General features: G+C 43.2%; 1 protein-coding gene across 1 annotated transcript in view; it reads right to left on the reverse strand.

Moving 5' to 3' along the window:
* The window catches only part of DPH1 (diphthamide biosynthesis 1), a 444182-nt gene that overhangs the window by 365198 nt on the left and 55668 nt on the right, over window positions 1–23316 (reverse strand). Inside the window, exon 3 of the mRNA XM_073616616.1 lies at window positions 10451–10514. Coding sequence (XP_073472717.1) covers window positions 10451–10514 — 64 coding nt within the window. The remainder of the gene's footprint in view (window positions 1–10450; window positions 10515–23316) is intronic.

Raw genomic sequence — 23316 nt, forward strand, 5'->3', positions numbered from 1 at the left:
ACAAACAGATTTATAAAAAAATAGGCTTGCCTATGAACCATAGGAAAGGCTTTTGTCTTCAAGTGGTTTGCTCCTTCCCCAACGGAACTAAACCCAATGTTTTACCGGTCTCTCAAAACAGCTACATTGAAGGCATGTTGTGAATGATGCCTGTCACAGTTGCTATTGCTCTCCATCACACTATCAAGTCAACAATGGCTGGTGTCATAACTGATCACATGTGCAGCATCACGGAAACTGTAGGTCCAACTTCCTTGGATGTAAAGGATAGGCAGGTGAGGGTTTTTTAACCCTCTGCCATAATGTTACATTTTCTTTTTTCATTCACAGTTTCAGCTACTTATTTTAAGATTTTAACTGTATGTGGCTTTTTTGCCTCTGCAATATTATGTGAAAAATTTAAGTGACCACGATAGGAATTAACATGCATCATATTGAAACAGGATTGCACATTTGTGAATCGGCATAAATCATAAAAGCTGAATCCCAAGTAAACAGTAATATCCACAAGTGAAATGTATAAATGAGAGTTGTTTTACAGTCCTAAAAATTATATTTCTGTCCATTTATTCCTGAGACTTACAAAGTTCTGACACACAGCACAGACCTGCTGGCAGAGCAGGAGACCTGATTTTTCTTTGATGCAGTTAAGTAACACTTACAGGTCGTGTTTCTCCCCCAACTTGTGACTGGACAGTGGAAAGAAGCAGCACCTCTTGCCAGCAGCAATACGTATATACGTTACAATTTGCAAGTATTTTACCGGGGTTATGGCTAAAGTTATTATTTTTTTCAGCCAGCAGCTGGCTCTCTCATGAAAGCGATCTAAGTGGCTCACTAGCCGCTGGATCAGTTTCAGAAGCATCAGGAGGGGTCTCCACCCCTTCCGCCACTGTTTCTCGGGCTTACCTTTTTTACCGTTTTTTGTTTTTATCTTTTGCTTTTAAAGGTAAAAGGAGAGATCTGATGTTTACATCCCTTGTAACAAGAATAAAAGTAATAGAAATGAAAGGGACAGTGTAAAAAAAAAATAATAAATAAATAAATAAATAATAATTAAAGCGCCCCCATCCCTCCGTGCTCGTGCGCAGAAGCAAACGCATATGCAAGTCGCACAAGCATATGTAAACGGTGTTTGCACCACAGATGTGAGGTATCGCCGCAAACGTTAGAGCAAGAGCAATAATTCTAGTGCTAGACCTCCTCTGTAATTCTAAACAGGTAACCTGTAAACATTTTGAAAGCGTCGCCTATGGATATTTTTAAGTACCGTAATTTGACCATTCAACAAGCGTGTGCAATTTTAAAGCATGACATATTAGGCATCTATTTATGTGGCATAACATCATCTTTCATATTTTACAAAAATATTGGGGTATATTTTGTGTTTTTTTCACTAAAGTGTATCTTTCCCCAAAAAATTGAATTGTGTGTTAAAAAAAAAATGGCAACAGTCGCTATTTTATTCCCTAAGGTCTCTGCTTAATATATATATTTTTATATATATATATATATATATATATATATATATATATATATATATATATATATATATATATATATATATAAAAATGTTTGGGGGTTGTATGTAATTTGCTAGCAAAACATACTATTTAAACTTGTAAGCAAAAAGTGCCAGAAAAGGCTTGGTCTTCAAGTGGTTATTCATCTTTATCACACCCCGCTTTCTGCTCCTATCACCATGTTAACTACAGCACAGGGTCACTGCTGCTCCCTCTTCTGGTCTGAGCTCCTACACAGATTGCAAAAACCTGATAAAAAGTCAAATTCAGGTACTTACACTGCTAGCAAAATGTAGCAACAAATACAGACATACATTCATTTGTGTCTTTTGTATCTGCCTGGAGTTCAGCTTTAAAAAAAAAAAAAAATAATAATAACTGTGTGCAGGTGGCAGATCAGTTTCCTTCAAATAAATTAGATTGCTCTTGCAGGCTGCACATTATACAGATTAAGATCACTTGTGTGACATGACAACATTAAAACATTTTTCTTCCATACACTACAACTAAAGAGGTTGGAAAACATTTGCACATGACAGGAAAAAATTGCAGAGGAAGGCGTTTAAATGTAGGAAATATGCATTATGTGTTATTTTCCTCTCTGATGCTTTGCTACTTTTAATACAAAATTACTGTGATTTAACATGCAAGCAACAGAAAGAGAAACAGAAGATGGGAATGTTCAACTCAACATATGCTTACCTATCCATAAAATAAAGAGTGTTTCAAGCTAATGTTTGCAAAGAATAAAGTCGTATTGGGCAATACACAACACAACTTTCACAGAGAACAATTAGACTTTTATCATTGCCCTACCTGAGTTGGATCTCAAAGAGAACCTGTATTGTGGAAGCTCTGACTAAAACAAGACAAGCGGGAGCAAAGAACCAGCCATTAGTAATGCATGTAGGCAATGCTCTGACGCTGAACTTTTTCCCGTTATTAACTCACGGTGCCTTATTACTTCCTTGTTTCACCCGTGTTTCTCTGTCTGAAGGTGGCCATCTTAGTAGACGATCAGGGCTTTGTTTTCTCATGTCAGGACATCCCCCGATATGGTTGCCACCTCATCCCTTTAAACCCGAACACATATTAATTACACAGGTTCTGTGGCTGATTAAGGTGGTAATTAAACTCACTTGGTGCCTTATCTGCATTTAATTAGCCTCAGAACCTGTGTAATTCAAAGGTGTTCGGGTTTAAAGGGATGAGGTGGCAACTCTACCCCCCGATGATAAGGCAAAGCAATCTGACTGGTTAGGAAATGAAGCAGCAGGAGAGGTACGCAAAGCACAAATCCACAGACTAGGTGAAGCAAAAGCAAGGAGTTCCTAGCACTGTTGGTGCAGCTTCCTCTCCAGCAAGAACAGGGAACAGCACTGTAGAGATAACCACCAAATCTGACTTCAGATTTTGTGGGAATAGCAGGCAGAGCAACAGTGCCTTAGATGATATCACACTGCAAATATACAGCCGATGATGCTCAAGGCAGAAGAGTGCCTAGGCACATGCAGTAGTACCCTGCCATTTTTACAGAGGGAATTCAGGACAAAAACTTAAAGTGAAAGAAAAGCCTAATACCCTGTACACACACGATCAGACATTGATCGGACATTTCGACAACAAAATCCATGAATTTTTTTCTGACGGATGTTGGCTCAAACTTGTCTTGCATACACACGGGCGCATAAAGTTGTCGGAAAATCTGATCGTTCTGAACGCAGTGACGTAAAACACGTATGTCGGGACTATAAACGGGGCAGTAGCCAATAGCTTTCGTCTCTTAATTAATTCTGATTATGCGTAGCACTTTGTGCGCCGGATTTGTGTACACACGATCGGAATTTAACTGATCTGATTTTATTGTCGGAAAATTTTATAGCCTGCTCTCAAACTTTGTGTGTCGGAAATTTCAACGGAAAAAGTCCGATGGAACCCACACACGATCGGAATTTCCTACAACACAATCCGATCGCACTTTTTCCGTCGGAAAATCCGAGCGTGTGTACAGGGCATAAGTCTAACTATACCTAAAGAAATTTCCTTACCCCTCCTCCTACGTATTCTGACTACCCTGTATTAAAAAAGTATGTACTTAAATATTTTTAATCTGCTCTGATCACATGATCCCACAGCTCTGGCTTTTGTGTCAGTGAAGAAGAAGCACCAACAACAGCTGGGCTAAGGGAGCCTATGAGTGATGTTATGGCTTCTGGAATTCCCAGCGCTCCCTGAGCTGAAGCTGCAGGATCATGTGGCTGGACCAAAGTGGATTCAAAATAGGTAAGTACACAAGATCCTTTTTTTATACAGGTTAGGCAGGATAGGAAGGAGGAGGGGGGAAGGAATATTTTTATGAATAATTAGGCTTAGGCTTTTCTTCCACGTTAAACCTTTAAGGATACTAGGATACTTAACATCTGTAGATGTTTCCCATAAGATAGCAAAAATTCACTTTTTTTTCAGGTTCACTTTAATTTTATCATCCTGTCAAAGGCCCCCTCATAGGTATGAAAATATTCAGCATAAGAATCTATTCTCAGTTGTGGTGGAAGCTAAAGCAATCAGAAGAAACCTAAAAAAACGAATTGAAATAACAATTTCCATGGAGATACCATGCCTGTGAAGCAAACCTAAAAACGCCAACACTGCTAGCCATTAGCTATTACTGCTCCTTAAAGTGCAAGTTCACCTTTACAGAAAAATCTGTAAGGTGAACTTACACAGGACCCCCTCCTCACCCCCCCCCCCCCCCCTGGTCCCGCTGACATGCAGCGCGGCGATCTACCGTTCTGAGCCCTGCCATAGCCTCCTCACGGCTCCGGGGCTTAGAAGTCCGCTCGGCATTCACGGGTCTTTTTCCCCGCTGAGAGAACGGGCTACGTGGGTATCGATTGGTCGGCGCCACCCATGTGATGGTGCCAACCAATACGAATGCTCCTAAACGTCCCTCCTGGGGTACATTTAGGAGATTAAGCTTTGGGGATTTCTAAGCCCTGGGGCCGTGAGGTGGCTATAGCAGGGCTCAGAACTGGAGAGTAAAGGTGAACTTACCCTTTAAACTATAACACTGCTTTCCACCTTAGTATATGAGAGAAGAACCATGTTCAGTGGTACAAGGGATAAGAAAAAGCATATTGTGCCCATATTTATTCTGTCCACGCTGAAATCTCTCTTCAGACAAGGATGCCAGAGGAAACAGAAAAGATGTGTGGCTAGATGCATTACCAAAAGATGTCTCCAATGTTCATGTCAGAGCAACGGCAAGCAATTTCAGAAGTGCTTAGTACACTTTATCAAAGTCAGTGATTGAGGATGCTTGGGGAAAGCAACAAACCCCTAAAGCAGGGATCTTCAAACTATGGCCCTCCAGTTGTTCAGGAACTACAATTCCCATCATGCCTAGTCATGTTGGTGAATGTCATAGTTTTACAATGCCTCTTGGGATGTGTATGATTTAGGGAGCCATGTCATCTGCTGTTTTTGGTCCACTGTGTCCAAAGTCAGCACATGCTTCTCTCTGTCAAGAGGAAGATGAGAGACACCAGACCCAATACAGATGAGCTGAAAGCTGCTATCAAAGCAACCTGGGTTTCCATAACACCTCAGCTGTCCCACAGGCTGATCGCCTCAATTCACACCACACTGATGCAGTAATTCATGCAAAAGGAGCCCCGACCAAGTATTGAGTGCATACTATACGGTACATGGACATGCTTTTCAGTAAGCCAACATTTCTGTATTAAAAATCCTTTTTTAATGGTCTTGTGTAATATTCTAAATTTTCTGAGATACTGAATTTTGGGTTTTCACTAGCTGTAAGCCCTCATCATCAAAGTTAAAAGAAAGAAGTGCTTGAAATATATCACTCTGTGTGTAAAGCGTCTATATAAAATATATGAGTTTCACTTTTTGAATTGAATTACTGAAATAAATTAACTTTTTGATGATATTCTAATTTTTTGATATGCACTTGAATATCGACTAAGGTATTATTCCCATTCCTGTTTTCTCACTCCCTTTTAAATGAATGCATTTTATGTGTTAAAGCCTTCAGTGCTAAATGGCAGTTAGAAGATCCGAGTGCCAAAAGATCGCACAAAAGATCTCTTGAAAAACATGCAAACTCTTTTCATCCCATTACCAAATGATGTTGGTGGAGGGGTATCAGTCATCCAGAATGGATTCACCCAGTCACTTTCTGGTGCAGATAAGCCTGAAGTGACTTGTTTATCAAAGGAATCCTAAAAATCACAAGGAGGTGAAATAATTTTGCAAGGAGTAATGGTCTCCATTTACCTCAACCATCAATTTTTGGTCAGTTGCTATAGGAGCATCTATCAATCATTCAACACCAGACATTTCTTTTTCTTTTTTTTACCTGGACTTTGAAAGCCACTGGGTTGATTTAAAAGAGAAAATTCACTTTGCAAACTCATTGTTTACTGGATTTAGTTAATATGCTGTGTACACTTCAGTCAACCAATCGTTTACTTTTTTATTTTTATTTTTTTTCCCCCTTGTACAAATCTGTGCATTATTTTATATGTACAGGATAGATAGATAGATAGATAGATAGATAGATAGATAGATAGATAGATAGATAGATAGATAGATAGATAGATAGATAGATAGATAAACCTTTTTTTATGTTACACAGACTATCTATTATTGTGAATCAATTCTTTATAATTCATATTCAAAACTTTCTAGGAAGTAGTGGCTGAAACAGGAGATTACGAGGTCTATTTAACAATGACTTATTCCAAGAATCACACAATGCAATCTTAGGCGAAAATATGTGAAATTTGTATAAACCTGCAGTTAAAAAAACCCATAAAGTTTATTTAAAGTGTAATTAAAAAGTAAAAATTACATTTATTCTGTGATGCAGTCTGTCAGTAGCATTAATACAACAGTCTCTGTTTTTCAGAGTCCCCCACTGTAACGTTGTTTTATTACCTGTTGGTCCTGCCAATCTTTTTTCAATTTTCATTAAGAAGAACAAACTGCCCAGGAAAAGTAGTTAGAGGGTTGAAATAAACGATTTAACATTGACAGGGGTGCCTTTATCCCAAAAGAAAAAAAAAACTGTTGCTGTAACTGATTAAAACATGTTGGGAGTTAGGTTTTAATTTTTAAGTCGTATCCATCTAAATCTACTAGTCCTTCTATCTTTTCTCTACAAGCTGACAATGCCGCTGTTCAAGGGTGGCTACGCTGCCCCTCCACAGATATGGTGGCCGGATTGTTCGATCAAAAAAAAGTGGAAAAAAACAAACAAAAGATAGAACTAATGCCGTAACCACATCTAATGCCATGTACAGATGGCCGGACTTGCGAACGGTCTAAACTCCGTCGGCATTTCCGACGGATAGATTTAGAACATGTTCTATATCTGAGTCCACCGGAAATGCCGCCAGAAAAAGTCCGATGGGGCATACACACGGTCAGAATGTCTGACCGAAAGCTCCCAACAGACTTTTTCTATCGGGAAGTCTGGCTGTGTGTACGCGGCATAAGAATTGGGTAAGCTGCAATATATTACATTTTTTGGTTTTAGGTCTGGATAAAGCCAACATTTATATTTAATTTTGGATAGAGTAGAGAATGGCTAAACCCCAGTTATATTTTTACTTTTAGCTGTCTGAAGAAATTTACCATGACTCCCTGTTCTGAAATCACAACAGAAAAATTGAGGAAATCTCTAAAAAATAAGGGAAATTCCCTGTTAGACAGCTGTCACCAGTCCAGGTGTCATCATTAGAAGATTTTCCGTTTTATTCCAGTTCCTATGACAACTGTTACATATTGGATTTTTCATCACTTTCAGTGTCGTAACAATAGTTAGCAGGCCAAACAGAGAAAGCGAACTATACTTAGAGGGGACACAGACAGGAATAAAATCCTGTCAGGGGTTATAACCCTTCCCATTCTATCCAAAACGTAAAATGAAGTTTGGGGTTTACATACACTTGAATCCGGCAAAGAAAATACTGTACTATCTACCCATGGGCCCCCGCAACGCCATCAAGCAACATGTTGAAAGGCATCTAAACACTATAAGCTTTAACGTCTTCTCACATTAAAGTCTCCCTCTGTCGTCCTCCCCCCTCCCCTCCCTGCCTGTCAACTCTCACTAGTGCCACTCTGTTCCTCGCCCCACTGCTTCAAAATGAATTAATCATTATACCATCCCCTATGCCACATAAAAACCTGTATCCTAGTGCCTGTGCTTTATAAAAAAAAATCCAAATTCTACCTGTTTTAACAGTGTCTTCCAGCGATCACATGACTCCAGGCTCTCTGCTCTCCCTGTCTGATAGCTCCAGCGGACGGGGCCGGGGAGGAGAGGCGTAGAGAGCCCGGAGTCACGTGATCGCTGGAAGACACTGTTAAAACAGGTAGAAATCTGATTTTTTTTTTTTTATAAAGCATAGGCACAAGGATACAGCTTTTTATGTGACCGAGGGGATGATACAATGATCAGCTAGCTTTGAAGCAGTGGAGCGAGGAGCAGAGTGGCGCTAGTGAGAGCTGACAGGAGGGGAGGGGGGGAGGGGAGGACAAAGGGAGACACAGGAGATCTGCAGATAACAGAGGCACATACTCTGACCACGGTGTCAGGACTCAGCAGCCCTGATATATCGCGGTCAGCGTACAGGGGGGAGGGAAGAACCAGGTAGGATCAGCCAGTTATTTCAAGTGATACAGGGGGGCAAAATACACAGCACAAGCACTGTGCTGTATAAAATGCTTTAAGGGAACAGGGTCCATTTTTTTGGGGTTAACAAACGCTTTAAGTGCCTGTATAGAGATACTGCATCTCCAGCACAGGAAAAAAAAGCAAAAAGCTGAAGTGACCATATTGATTCAGCTAATAACGCTTCTGCCCTCTACCACAACCTCCAGCATTTACTTGTTTGGTCCTAACAAAAAGACAGGGAGATAAAATGAGAATATGACCTATTAAACAGAAAGCAAACAAGATATACAGGACAATGTCAATTTTTTTTTAACCAATCACCACTGGTGAATAGCATGTCAATTTCCTAGCGGATATGTAAGGCTGAAAAAAAAGTTTAGACTGGTTATATAAGAGCCTTATCATTGAAAGAGAGCTCCAGATTACACACAATGCAACAAACACGTAAATAGCCATTTGTTAATGTCGGATATTTGTTTACCGATACAGATGCTGTTCGGAAGGAAAAAAAAGTTCTATGAATTTTGAGGTCCTGGAAAATATGCTGCATTTGGACATACTTAAAAAATGCCCAGGCAGTTGTTTTCCCATCAGCTGGGGAGCCACATACATGCAGCCAGAGAAGTGAATGAATGGCTATACGCCCCTGTACTTGTGTAAACACAAATTTGTCTCTGTTGCGCAGTTTATTCGCACATAAACGTACAACTTAATTTCTTGAATGCATTGTTTCCACATTCGGCAAAACACATTGTTTGTGCATGTGTGGATAAACAGTGATACAGAGAAGCGTTGTCATTTACAAGAGTACAGGGGCATACAGCCATTCACCTCTCTGGCCTCCTGTATGCCCCACCACATGATGTCTAAAACTTTGGGGTTGTGCTGGAGGTAAAGGTGCGTTCCCTTACCCGCAAAGGCGGCGGCAGCACTCAACAGCTGATGGAAACATTAGCTGCGGTGCCAACATTGCTGGACTCCAGAAAAGGTAAGGGTCCTATTATTAAAATGTAATATTATTAAAAGTCAGCAGCTGCTGGCTTTTAATTTTTGAAGCGGTGGGCGGACCTCCGCTTTCAGTAATTTTTTCAGCTTTCCATCTATTAAATCTTCTGCCCTTGTTGTTTTAACTTTGAAAAGTAAAAATTTTTTTCTGCCAGTACATACCTTATACAGCCCACTTCCTGTTTCCTGTCTGGTCATTAGCCTAGGCTTATGACATCATCCACAGCTCTCTCTCTCACTCTTGCGAGAGTTTGCCAGGAAGGAAGAGGGGATGAGTCATAAGAGGGCCAATGAAAGCTGCAGAGCTGGAGGTGTGCCTCTGTGTGTCTGTGTAAATAAAGGAAGTGAACAGGCAGCAGCTTCAGCTGCCCACAGCTGGATGCAGCCAGACTCAGTGGAAGGAGATTTCTGCAGCATATTTGACAAGTACAGAATCACGGTATATATAAAATAAGCAAAGTGGTTGGAGGCAAGCTTCAGAATGGCAAAGATGTTTTTATCACAAATTATGTGAACAGACTGCAGTTTCTCTTTAACCTGACTTTTGCCTCTGATGCCTAAATCTTGCATATTATTTGCATTTAAAGTGGAGTTCCACCCACTTTTACAACTCTTCAGCATCCCTCACTAAACTGTGCACTGTAAACGAATTGGATATTCTTTTTATTTTTATTTTCAGCACTTACTGTATATCTGCTGTATTCATTTTTCACTTCCTCCTCCCTGGCCACGGCCCATCGCATCATTTCCTGTTTGCAATGCCTTCTGGGAAGGGGCGGCAACTTCCTCTGACACTGCCGTTGCTATGGAAACCTGACCTGAAACCTATTACACTGCTTGTGCTGCACTGAGCATGTGCGAGATCTGCAAGGATGAGATCCAGGAAGAAATACAGTCTGGCTTCAGATGCCCAGACTTAAGATGGCCACGGCCTGCTGGAAGTTTATAAAATAACAAACTACTGCTATAAATTAACAAAACAGACCTTAGTTTACAGACTAACTTTACTAGAATACATTAAGCTTGTGTATTATAGGGGTATTTTTATTTAAAAAGTATCATTTCGGCCGGAACACCACTTTAACAAACTGCATATGACCTCTCTTTGTTTACCAGTGATTTTTGTCCTGGTATTCTCTTTGAATGTTAACATAGATACGGTAATTCTTCCCAAATAACAGACAAAAACAGAACAGGGCAAGTTTATATTCCTCACCTTTCAATGATATCAGCAATAGTGCAGGCAAACATCAGCAACCCTTCTGGCATCTGTAAAGCAACTGTAAAGGAAAATCAACATAAAAATGGTGACTACTTTTAAATAAGATGCACTAAACTACATGGTTATAAAAGACATACCGGTACATAAAAGGGGGGAAAAAAAATGCATCTGTGACACAAAACATAAAAAAATGACAGCAAATCAAAGTAAGTAACAGGATCAGAGTCCAGGAATAAACATGCAAATGTGACATTTTGGAAATCCGAAGTACATACAAGAGACAGACACTTGAGAAAACGTATAGCTGGCATGGGAAATGTAATAAACAAGAAGAAAAATAAAGCATGAAAAACATCTAAGCAAGAGCAGGACAAATAAGTACAAGTAGCTTTAAAAAGAGGCAGACCATTAAAAGAGAGACAGGCGGCTAAAGACAGAGAACAGCTTATTGTACAGACAAATATAGCATGCCATCAGAAGAGAAGCAGGGGAGGAAATGATTAGAGGGGAAGAGGAAGCGGACACTGGACACTGACAGGCAAATGGACCAAATGGAATAAAAGGCAATCAAAGGCTGAGAACGCAGACAAGCATCGCTACTATACAATGCTGGAGGAAGGAAACACAATGTATCTAAATAACGTAGACGGACTCATTCTGATTGGACAATTTTTTTACGCCATGGGGTGTTCACAAAACCATAACCTTGCAACAGACACAATGAACAGTGGGTGTGTAATCCACACACAAAACTGTCAAATTCGGTTGTAAGTTAAAAAAACTAAAACAGACACTGCCTTAAATAACAGCAATCAATGAGACCACATATAAAAATGTAAAGGGAACCTGAAGGATATGAGCCAAGTATGCAAGACAGACTTTTCAGACTTTGTTGGCTACATGCTTGCTCCAGGTCCATTACACACGCAGTAAAGCCAGGATCATGACCCTGCAGTCAAAAATGTAAAGCGGTAGTAAACTGCCAGCAATTTTTTTTTTAACCTGCAAGGCAAAATTATAATGTGCTAGTATGTATAGCATACTAGCACATTATGTGAAACTTACCTTAGACCGAAGCCCTTCCAGCGGTGAGCTGTCGCCGCTGACCGCGCTTCCATCAACACCCGTCTTCCTGTTTACGGCACATGACTCTGAAGTTTTGGCCCAGAGCGTATGTGTCCGTGATGTCACCGGCTGCATGTACAGTAAATATCTCCTAAATGGTGCATGTTTAGGAGATATTTACACTACCTATAGGTAAGCCCTATTATATTCATGTATGGGAGTTTACTCCCACTTTAAGGTGGAACTCAACTCCAAAAAAGGGAGATAGTTCTGCTTTAAGGCCGGGCTCACATATGTGCAGACTGGATGTGGTTTTAACTGCATAACATGCGAGTGTGACTGGCTCTCAATGGAGTCAGTTCACATGTCCGGGGAGGCTGCGGTGCGGTTTCCAAAAGGGTCCTGTGCGTTTTTGGGTACGGTTCAGGTGCAAATTCAGGCAAAAATTTGGACCTGAATCCCATCTGAACCGGTGAACAGAAACGCACCGGCCCCAGGCTGGAAACCGCAACCGCACATATGTGAACCTGGCCTAACACTCCCCCATCCTCTGCACATAGAATTGTGGAATTTTTTTTATATTATTTATTTTATTTATTTATTTTTTTTTAAACTTAAAGCCCCTTCCTCCGCGGTCATTCCCGCCTAAGCCAGAATGATGTGTACCTGGTCCTGCAGTGACCTAAGATACTTATATCACATCTCGCAGGAGGCTGTAGGATCGGCAGAAGGAGTGGCGGTCTGGACAGCCATCTGAGGGCGAGGCCATCACGTCATTATTAGGAGGACCAACATGGCAGCACAGGACCTGCTGTGTGGTATCCGAACAGCAGATCACAGCACTACAACGATCAGTTTGCTATGGAGGTGACTATGGGCACTACAGAACTCCAGGTAAGTGGAGAAAAAACATGGGGGGCGGGGGGAGTTGAGAACCGCTTTAAAAAATGTCGGATCTCATTGTTCTTTCCTCACATTTTCCTTTTCATTGATTCACGATAGATGAGAATGAACTGCAAAGAGCAACAAAGAGCTATTATGTGCAGTTAGGTAGAACAACCAGAGGTTTGTCTCATCAGTTAAAAGTAGATACACATTTGTGCGTGAAGCAAGTCTCCTCTAACCTATTCACAGCTACTTCAATGAAAAAAAAAAAAACTCTATATAAATGTACAACAATAACAAACTACAGTATCTCACAAAAGTAAGTACACCCATCATATTTTTGTAAATATTTTATTTTATCTTTTCATGTGACAACACTGAATATATTACACTTTGCTACAATGTAAAGTAGTGAGTGTACGGCTTGTATAACAGTGTAAATTTGCTGTCCCCTCAAAATAACTTGGCACACAGCCATTAATGTCTAAACCGCTGGCAACAAAAGTGAGTACACCCCTAAGTGAAAATGTCCAAATTGGGCCATTTTCCCTCCACAGTGTTATGTGACTTGTTAGTGTTACAAGGTCTCAGGTGTGAATGGGGAGCAGGTGTGTTAAATTTGGTGTTATCGCTCTCACTTTCATACTGGTCACTGGAAGTTCAACATGGCGCCTCAAAGAACTCGCTGAGGATCTGAAAAAAAAAAATTGTTGCTTAACATAAAGATGGCCAAGGCTATAAGATTAAAGGGGTGGTGGGGGGGTCAGCCTGTCAGTGCTCAGACCATACACAGCACACTGCATCAAATTGGTCTGCATGGCTGTCGTCCCAGAAGGAAGTCTCTTCTAAAGATGCTGCACAAGAAAGCCCGCAAATGGTTTACTGAAGACAAGCAGACTATGGACATGGATTACTGGAACCAAGTCCTGTGATCTGATAAGACCAAGATAAACTTATTTGGTTCAGATTGTGTCAAGCGTGTGTGGCGGCAGCCAGGTGAGGAGTACAAAGACAAGTGTGTCTTGCCTACAGTCAAGCATGGTGGTGGGAGTGTCATGGTCTGGGGCTGCATGAGTGCTGCTGGGACTGGAGAGCTACAGTTCATTGAGGGAACCATGAATGCCAACATGTACTGTGACATACTAAAGCAGAGCATGATCCCCTCCCTTTGGAGACTGGGCCGCAGGGCAGTATTCCAACATGATAATGACCACAAACACACCTCCAAGATGACCACTGCGTTGCTAAAGAAGCTGAGGGTAAAGGTGAACTGGCCAAGCGTGTCTCCAGACCAAAACCCCATTGAGCTTCGGTGGGGCATTCTCAAATGGAGAGTGGAGAAGCGCAAGGTCTCTAACATCCACCAGCTCCGTGATGTCGTCATGGAGGAGTGGAAGAGGACTCCCGTGGCAACCTGTGAACTTCTGGTGATCTCCATGCCCAAGAGGGTTAAGACAGTGACGGAAAATAATGGTGGCCACACAAAACATTGACACTTTGGGCCAATTTGGACATTTTCACTTAGGGGTGTACTCACTTTTGTTGCCAGCAGTTTAGACATTAATGGCTGTGTGTTGAGTTATTTTGAGGAGACAGCAAATTTATACTGTTATACAAGCTGTACACTCACTACTGTACATTGTAGCAAAGTGTCATTTCTTCAGTGTTGTCACATGAAAAGATATAGTAAAGTATTTACAAAAATGTGAGGGGTGTACTCACTTTTGTGAGATACTGTAATTGTGTTCGTTATTGTTGTACATTTATATACAGAGTTTTTTTTTTCAATGAAGTAGATGCAAATAGGTTAGAGGAGACTTGCTTCAAGCACAAATGTGTATCACTTTTCTGAGATACTGTATATCCTGTATATTGTGCAAAATATATAACATAAAGTGAAAATTATTACTAGAATTTCATAAATGTGAAAGGTAGCGGACTTGATGCAACTCCTTCACCACTACTTTCACTCCAATCTCCCTAAAAGTGACTTGTGCACCCTTTAGAATTATACACAATCTTAGGGCACACCACTCTGAAGGCTCATCCACACCAGGAGGTGCTTCCGAGTAGGTGCATTTTTATGCACGTTCCAGTGCATAGTGTTCTTTAATGGGCTGCTCTATGTATGTGAAACATGCAAAAAAAAAGGTGCTGGCATGATTTTTAAAATCGCGCTGCCCCAAGCACATGGTGCTGCAGTACTACACATTTTAGTGGGCGTGAACACACACGTATTTGCTAGATGCGTGGAGGTTCCATTAAGAACTAATGGTACCCCAGAATGGCTGCAAAAGGCAGCATGTTTTTTGCGTGGTGCAAGAAAACACATAATTTTGCACACGTTACTACACTGCACTCAGAGTGAACAAGCCCTAAAATTTAGTTTGTGATACAGAGTTCAGTGGATCCTCTCCTCCCAAATCCCCACACACATTCCTTCAGATTCTGTCCTACCACAAATGTCTCCCTCCTAGCACAAATCCCCACCCCCTCCCCCCCCATGCCCCTTCCTAGCACAAATCCCCCCCCCATGCCCCTTCCTAGCACAAATCCCCCCCCCCCCACACACACACACACACACACACACAACCAAATCCCTACTCCTATCACAAATTCTCCCTATCCTTAAAGCACAAATTCCCATGCTCCAAAATCCCCCCTCCCAAAAATTCCTCCTCCTACCACAAATTACCCCCTCCCAAATCCCTGACATGTCCTTAGCAACCAATAATGTCATTGGTATGTAGGAAGTGGGCATCTTGCGAGCGCAGCTTTCTGGGTTGCCGACAGGAGTAGAGATAGCAGCAGAGAGCTGGGAGGAGGTGCAGGCTATGCTCTCTACCTCCTGTCTGTATACAGGACACATTCAGATCAGACTGTACAGACAGTTTTTTGGCCTTTTTGCCACAACACCCCTGAGGACTCTTCGCAGCACTCCAGGATGCCATGACACATCGGATGACAAACGCTGCTATAGATCCTACCAAAAAAAAAAAAAAAACACACCCCTTTGTCTTTCTGTTAAGAAGCCCTATAATTGTGGTACCACAGCTTGCAGATCCTCCTGGTCACTTACTTAAAGTACTTGTAAACCTGTCATAAAATCTGAACAAAGCACACATATCTGTAGTGTCTATCTCCAAAGCTATAAGTGCTGTTTCCAGGGCTTTTTTTCTCAGAAAAAAGGTACAGGAACTCACTCTCCCCAGCCAACTCTCCACCCCCAATCCTGTCGTTCCATGGAGAGAGAAGTAAAGCAGCGCCAAATTCACGTAGGCCCAAAAGGCACAGAGTGAGGCACTAAGGAGCGCATAACACACAGGGCTCAAAAAAGTGTACTCTGCAGTGATTAGGTGTGTGTATCACACATGGCACAGAAAAGCTGTTCTGAGTGGAACCTGTCCTGTTAAACCGCTGTATGGTCTTGGCCACCGTGCTGCAGCTCAGTTTCAGGGTCTTCTTATAGCCTTGGCCATCTTTATGTTGAGCAACAATTTTTTTTTCAGATCCTCTTTACCATGAGATGCCATGTTGAACTTGCAGTGACCAATATGAGAGAGTGAGAGCGATAACACCAAATTTAACACACCTGCACCCCATTCACACCTGAGACCTTGTAACACTAACAAGTCACACGACACCAGGGAGGGAAAATGGTTAATTGGGCACAATTTTGGCATTTTCACTTAGGGGTGTACTCACTTTTGTTGCCAGCGGTTTAGACATTAATGTCTGTGTGCAGGGCTGGACTGGGACAAAAATTTGGCCCTGGACTTCATCCAGACCGGCCCACTTTAATTTTGCAAACAAACACAAAAACAGTATATAAACTATACGCAATTGCGCAAAAAAATAAGTTAAAACATTCCACTGTATGTATAAACAGCTTTTTTTTATTCACCAATTACCGTGACCAGTGACATTAAATTACATTAAATTACTAATCAGTTACCGTGACCAGTGGCATTAAATTATTCATCAGTTACCGTGGCCAGTGGCATTAAATTATTAATTGACCAGTGGCATTAAATTAATAATTGACCAGTGGCATTAAATTATTAATCAGTTACCGTGGCCAGTGGCATTAAATTAATAATTGACCAGTGGCATTAAATTATTCATCAGTTACCGTGGTCAGTGGCATTAAATTAATAATTGACCAGTGGCATTAAATTAATATTAATGCCACAGTGGCATTAATATTAATATAATGCCACTGGTCAATTATTAATTTAATGCCACTGGTCAATTATTCATTTAATGCCACTGGTCATGGTAACTGATGAATAATTTAACCATGACCAGTGGCAGTACAATTACAGTACAGATTTACCCCTACCCCCTCCCCCTGCCATGCTGCATATTCAGTTACTATTACATAATTACATATTACTCAGTTACTTTATTTTTAGTAAAGTATTAGTGCTTACTTGAATCACACACGATTTGGTCCCTGTCTGACTGTACTTGCTGCCTGCAACTTGGTTCTGGTAAGGTTCTGAATCCCCCTCCTCAGCGGCGCTGGCTCGGCTCCTCTAGGTTGCAGTCTTGCAGGCTTGCTTGCTACACTCCTGGCCCCGCCTCCTCCTATGTCCCCGGGCCGCCTCCGCCCTCCGGCCGTGAGTGATGTTATGGCGCCGGGACAAAGAGGCCGCCCAAGGCTGTAATGTTAGGGGGAGTGACTAGTGAGTGGCAGCCAGCGTCATGATGATGCCGGTGCTTGTGTTGTGTGACGCCGCCCGCCGAGTGCAGGGGCGGAGCTGCCCGGCGGCGGCCGGCGTTATTTTAACAATGATGGAGACCCGGAGAGAGTCAGAAGTGTAGTGGCCCACTGTCAATCGGCCCACCGGGAAACTCCCGGTAGTCCCAATGGCCAGCACAGGCCTGTCTGTGTGTTGAGTTATTGTGAGGGGACAGCAAATGTACACTGTTATACAAGCTGTACACTCACTACTTTACATTGTAGCAAAGTGTTATTTCTTCAGTGTTGTCACATGAAAAGATATAATAAAATATTTACAAAAATTTGAGGGGTGTACACACTTTTGTGAGATACTGTACATACACTGTAGTACACTCTGAGTGAACAAGGCCTTAGGGTATTTTTGCGGCACATTACCACACATACATTATGTTACACAACCCCCTGCCCTCAAACCAGTTAACCAGCCCACATTTACCTGCAGCATTCTGTTTTCTGTTACATTTGGCTCAGATGTTGGCTCTATGAATGGAAAGGCTTCAAGCCCTATCTGCCACCATGACTGTAAAGGAAATTTGTAAGTTCTGTATATAATTGTATTCTATTTTATATGTATTGCACACTGCCCTCACTGTGCACACGGCACTAATAATGTTTTCAGTACATGTTTTCATTCTTTAGAGTCCTGATTAGAATTAGCCTGCCTATGTTACGCCCCTTGTTACCATAAATGTACAATTATAATATTAATGTGATACCTACGTATAGAGGTCGACCGATATGGGTTTTTCTCTGGCCGATGCCAAAGCCGATATTTAGAAATCGCGGTGGCCGATGGCCGATATATTATGCCGATTTTTTTAGGGCCGATATATTAGGCCGATTTTTTTAGGGCCGATATATTAGGCCGATTTTTTTTTTTTTTTTCCCTTCATCTCATAAAATCTAACCGTTAGACCCCTTTCACACTGGGGTGTTTTTCAGGCGCTTTTGGGCTAAAAATAGTGCCTGTAAAAATAGGATTTTTTAAAACAGCTTACCTGTAAAATCCTTTTCTTTCGAAGGACATCACGGGACACAGAGCCACAGTAATTACTGATGGGTTATATAGGTATCACTGGTGATTGGACACTGGCACACCCTATCAGGAAGTTCAACCCCCTATATAATCCCTCCCCCTTGCAGGGATACCTCAGTTTTGTAGCCAAGCAATATAGTGTATTAGAAGAGGGGCGGGACCTCTGTGTCCCGTGATGTCCTTCGAAAGAAAAGGATTTTACAGGTAAGCTGTTTTAAAAAATCCTATTTTCTTTCTCGAACATCACGGGACATAGAGCCACAGTAATTACTGATGGGATGTCCCAGAGCAATGCTACCTGAGGGGGGGGGAACCACGACCAAGTAGGGTGCAATCAGACCTGAGGACCCTGTAACGCTGCCTGCAGCACACTACGCCCAAAGGCGATATCCTCATGCCTTCTCACATCCACCTGATAGAATCTGGTGAATGTATGAACTGAAGACCAGGTTGCGGCCTTGCAGATTTGAGCCATAGAGGCCCGGTGATGCACTGCCCAAGAAGCACCAATAGCCCTCGTGGAATGTGCCCTGATCTGAAACGGAGGAATCTTCTGTTTCAAACCGTAAGCTTGAATGATCAACTGTCGAATCCATTTAGAAATGGTAGCTTTTGACGCTGCCTGTCCTCTATTGGGACCCTCTGGCAGCACAAACAAAACATCCGTCTTGCGGATCTGAGTAGTTGCCCCTAGATAGGCCTTAACTGCTCTTACTACATCCAACGAGTGTAGAGATCTCTCTTCCGGAGAACAGGGATCTGGAAAAAAGGAAGGTAGAACAATGTCTTGGTTTAAATGAAAATCAGAAACCACCTTCGGTAAAAAACTAGGATGAGGGTGTAGTACCACTCTATCCTTGTGTATAATCAAATAAGGCTCCTTACAGGAAAGAGCTGCTAATTCTGATACTCTTCTAGCAGAAGAGATGGCCACCAGAAAAATTAATTTCCTTGTCAACAAGACCAAAGGAATCTGACTTATTGGTTCAAAAGGCTGTTTCTGTAACACAGCCAGGACCAAATTCAAGTCCCAGGGGTTTAGGGGCGCTTTAACCGGAGGATTAAGACGCATCACCCCCTGCATAAAGTTTCGGACCAAAGAATGCGAAGCAAGTGGCCGCTGAAATAAAACTGATAAAGCAGAAACCTGGCCCTTGATGGTACTCAAGGCCAGCTTCATCTCTAATCCCATCTGTAGAAAATCAAGGATTCTACCTATGACATATTTCCTGGGATGCCAACCTCTGGATTCACACCAGGTTATATAAGCCTTCCAGACTCTATGATAAATCATCCTGGAAGCTGGCTTCCTTGCATTAATCAAGGTAGATATGGCAGGACCTGAGAGCCCACGACTCTTCAGAACGTGGGTCTCAATAGCCAAACCATCAAATTTAGCGTTTGTAAGGCAGGATGGAACACTGGACCCTGAGATAACAGGTCTGGGCGTACCAGTAGGGTCCACGGGGAACCCACCGTCATCCTTACTATTTCTGCATACCAAGTCCTTCTGGGCCAAGCGGGGGCCACCAGAACTACCGACTTCCTTTCCTGCCTGATCCTGCGAAGGAGTCGTGGTAGTAGCAGAATAGGCGGGAATGCGTAAATCAGTGAGAACCGATGCCACGGAATCACCAACACATCCGTCCCGCATGCAAGAGGATCTTTTGTCCTTGCCACAAATCTGTCTATCTTTTTGTTGAATCGGGATGCAAAGAGATCTACATCTGGAACCCCTCATCTTTGGCATATGGCCCAAAAGACGTCGGGATGCAGAGACCATTCCCCTGGAAGTGACTGCTGGCGACTTAGATAGTCCGCCTGCCAATTCTCTATTCCCGGGATGAAAACTGCCGATATGCATGGCACATGCATCCCTGCCCAGACTAAGATCTGGTTCACCTCTTTTTGAGCAGCTCGGCTCCGGGTGCCTCCCTGATGATTGACATAAGCCACTGCTGTGACATTGTCGGACTGGATCCTGACCGGACAACCCTGTAGCCTGATAGTCCAGGCTTTTTGAGCTAGATGTATCGCCCGGATCTCCAGAATGTTGATGGGTAAGGTCCTCTCTGTCTTGGACCATACCCCTTGGACCGCAGCCTGTTCCAGAACTGCTCCCCAACCTGACAGACTGGCATCTGTTGTTACCACCGTCCAGGTAACCGGTAGAAAGGATTTCCCCTTCTGCAGGTTTTCGGGTATGAGCCACCAATTGAGGCTCTGACGCACCGCATGCGACAGGTGCATCGGAAAGTCTAATGCCTGAACCTTCTTGTTCCAGGTCGACAGAATACTGTGTTGCAGCATTCTTGAGTGAAACTGAGCATAAGGAACTGCTTCGAATGAAGACACCATCTTCCCTAGTAGCCTCATACAAAGGCGGACTGAGGGACCCTTCTTGGTCCTTACTGTCAGAATCAGCTCTCTCAAAGCAGTGATCTTTGCCTGGGGTAGAAATATTTTCTCCTGGCTTGTATCTATAATCAGACCTAAATACTCCAGTCTTCTTACTGGTTTTAGGAAAGACTTTTCTAAGTTGAGGATCCAACCCAGGTGTTCTAGATACCTGACCGTGGTCCTCAAGTTTCCATTCAAAGAGGCTACCGACCGGTCTATCAAGAGCAGGTCGTCTAGGTATGCTATGACAGCTATACCCTGAGCCCTTAATCTGGCCAGAGGAGGAGCCAAGATCTTTGTGAACACTCGAGGTGCAGTGGCTATCCCAAAAGGCAGAGCCACAAACTGGAAATGGCGCCCTCCTACCTCGAAGCGCAGAAACTTCTGATGAGCAGGAAAAATGGGCACATGCAGATATGCATCTCTGATGTCTATTGATGCCAGAAATTCTCCTCCCTGCAGGGTGGGAACTACTGTTCGAATTGATTTCATGCGGAAGGATTGAATCCTTAGGAATCGGTTCAGATCCCTTAAGTCCAAAATGGGCCTGACATCCCCATTTGGCTTTTGGACCGTAAAAAGGTTGGAATAGAAGCCCAATCCCTGGTCCTTTGCGGGAACTATCATAATGACCTCCTGCGACAAAAGTCGCTCTAACGCTAGAAGGAGCGACTACTTCTTCTCTGGGTCTCTGGGAACATTTGATCTGAGGAACCGAGGAGAAGGGAATTCCTGAAACTCCAGCTTGTACCCTAAGGTTACCGTGGAGACTACCCATCTGTCCTGGAAGTCCTCGTGCCAGAGCTCTGAGAAGTGTCGCAGTCTTCCCCACACTCGAGTGAGCGGGGGCGCCCCCTCATGCAGAGGTCTTAGTGTTTTGCCTAGTAGGCTTCTTTCCCCAGGACTTCTTTTGTCCCTGGGGTTGACTCTTGTCTCTGGACCCCGATGGAGGCGGCCGTCGAGACTGCCTGGAGGCTGAAGCCCCCGGCGCTGGGGAAAGAGTCCGTTTGAAAGAGGGACGCTTACTCTTCTTCTTGACAGGTAAGAGAGTGCTTTTCCCACAAGAGATTCTCTTGATATAGTTATCCAAGTCCTCTCCAAACAACCTTGCACCACGAAATGGAAACCCAGCCAGTAGCTTCTTACATGGTGCTTCGGCTGACCAATTTTTCAACCATAGGATTCTACGTATATGCACCAACCCCAGACGGGAGGTTTGCACGATAGAATCTCTAATGGCGTCAACCACAAAGCATAAGGCCGCTGGAAGGTTAGCAAACCCCTGGGCCTGCTGTTCAGGTAATACTTTGATGACCTGCTTAACATGGTCTCTTAAGTATTGACAGACTCCAATCGCTGCTACTGCAGGTTGGGCCACTGATCCTGCTAAGGAGAAAACATCCTTCAATAGGGATTCCATCCTTTTATCTACAGGATCCCTGAGCATCTGAGCATTGTCTACAGGACAAGTCAGGCTATTATTTACGGAGGAAATGGCGGCATCAATAGCCGGTATTCCCCACATTTTAATAAACTTTTCTTCCATCGGATAAAGTGTTGAAAACTTTCTCGGCGGAAAAAAACATTTGTCTGGGTGATCCCACTCAGAATAAATAAGCTTTTCAAGTAAAGTATGAACAGGAAAAGCATGTGCTGCTTGGAAAGGTTTCAGTGACCCCAAAGCAGAAGAGGATTCTTTAGCAGTTTCAGGTATGGGCAACTTAAATGTGGAGCGGACCAATCCAGTGAGGATCTGCACTAAGACTTTCTCCTCTTGGGAAGTCGCAGAGGGTCCCTCTCCACCTGAATCCTCCGAAGAGGAATCATCCATCCCATCCCGATCCTCTGAAAGGGATTCATCTCCTTTATCCCAGAGCTCCTCTGTCTGAGGGTCTTGGGGAACAGAGGAAAGCCTAGTGCGTTTTCTTCCACTGAATGAAGACGTAATCACGGCCATTAATCTTTCCTCTAGACTATTAATGGTTGAGGAAAAAACCTCTTGTGTAACATATACAGGGGCTGAAGTGCCAGAAGCAGGTGTAGCCCCTGACCCCGATGGCTCTCCCTGGCTAGCCATCCCTGGCCCATCTTTAGGGGGGGAGGATGCTGCCGACAGGGGGCCCTCAGAACCTGAACGAGATCCCCTAGTGTCTCTGGTTCCTGGGGTGCTTGAACCTCTTCTACCCATAGTGCAAAGCAACAAGGTGTGAGGTATACAAATGAACACTGCCCGCTGAGCGATGTAGTCTGGCTAAAAGCCTTGCTACCCAATGCTCAGTCTGGTGTTACTTCAGTAAATGCTGCCTAGGAGAATGCCTGTGTCCCACCTTACATGCGACCGTCAGCTCTGTGTCTCTCAGAAGGCTGAGTGCACCTGTACAGAGTGCCTTTAATAGCCTGCAGCTGGCCTGAGTGGGAGTCTAAGCACTCTGTGCTGACGTCCCGCCCCCTCCTCTACCGCCCCCCCCCTCGAGTTTTGAAAAAAACGAGCGCTTCCCGCACTGCCGACTCTCCTGTCATGCTTCTGGAGAAAAGGCTGGGGATGGGGGGGGGGGAGGAGGGAGACTGGTAACAAGATCTGCCTGAACGGCTATCTTCAGAGATGGTGGCCATTAGGCCGCAGAGCCCGGGTGGTATAACCACTTTCTAGACCCCTGTGGCCCCTCTCTAGCCTGGGGGGAACATTCAAACATGAGAAATCCCACTTTCCACCTTACCTACTTGCAT

The sequence above is a fragment of the Aquarana catesbeiana genome, linkage group LG02 (genome assembly GCF_042186555.1).
Source record: "Aquarana catesbeiana isolate 2022-GZ linkage group LG02, ASM4218655v1, whole genome shotgun sequence".
Classification (NCBI taxonomy): domain Eukaryota; kingdom Metazoa; phylum Chordata; class Amphibia; order Anura; family Ranidae; genus Aquarana; species Aquarana catesbeiana.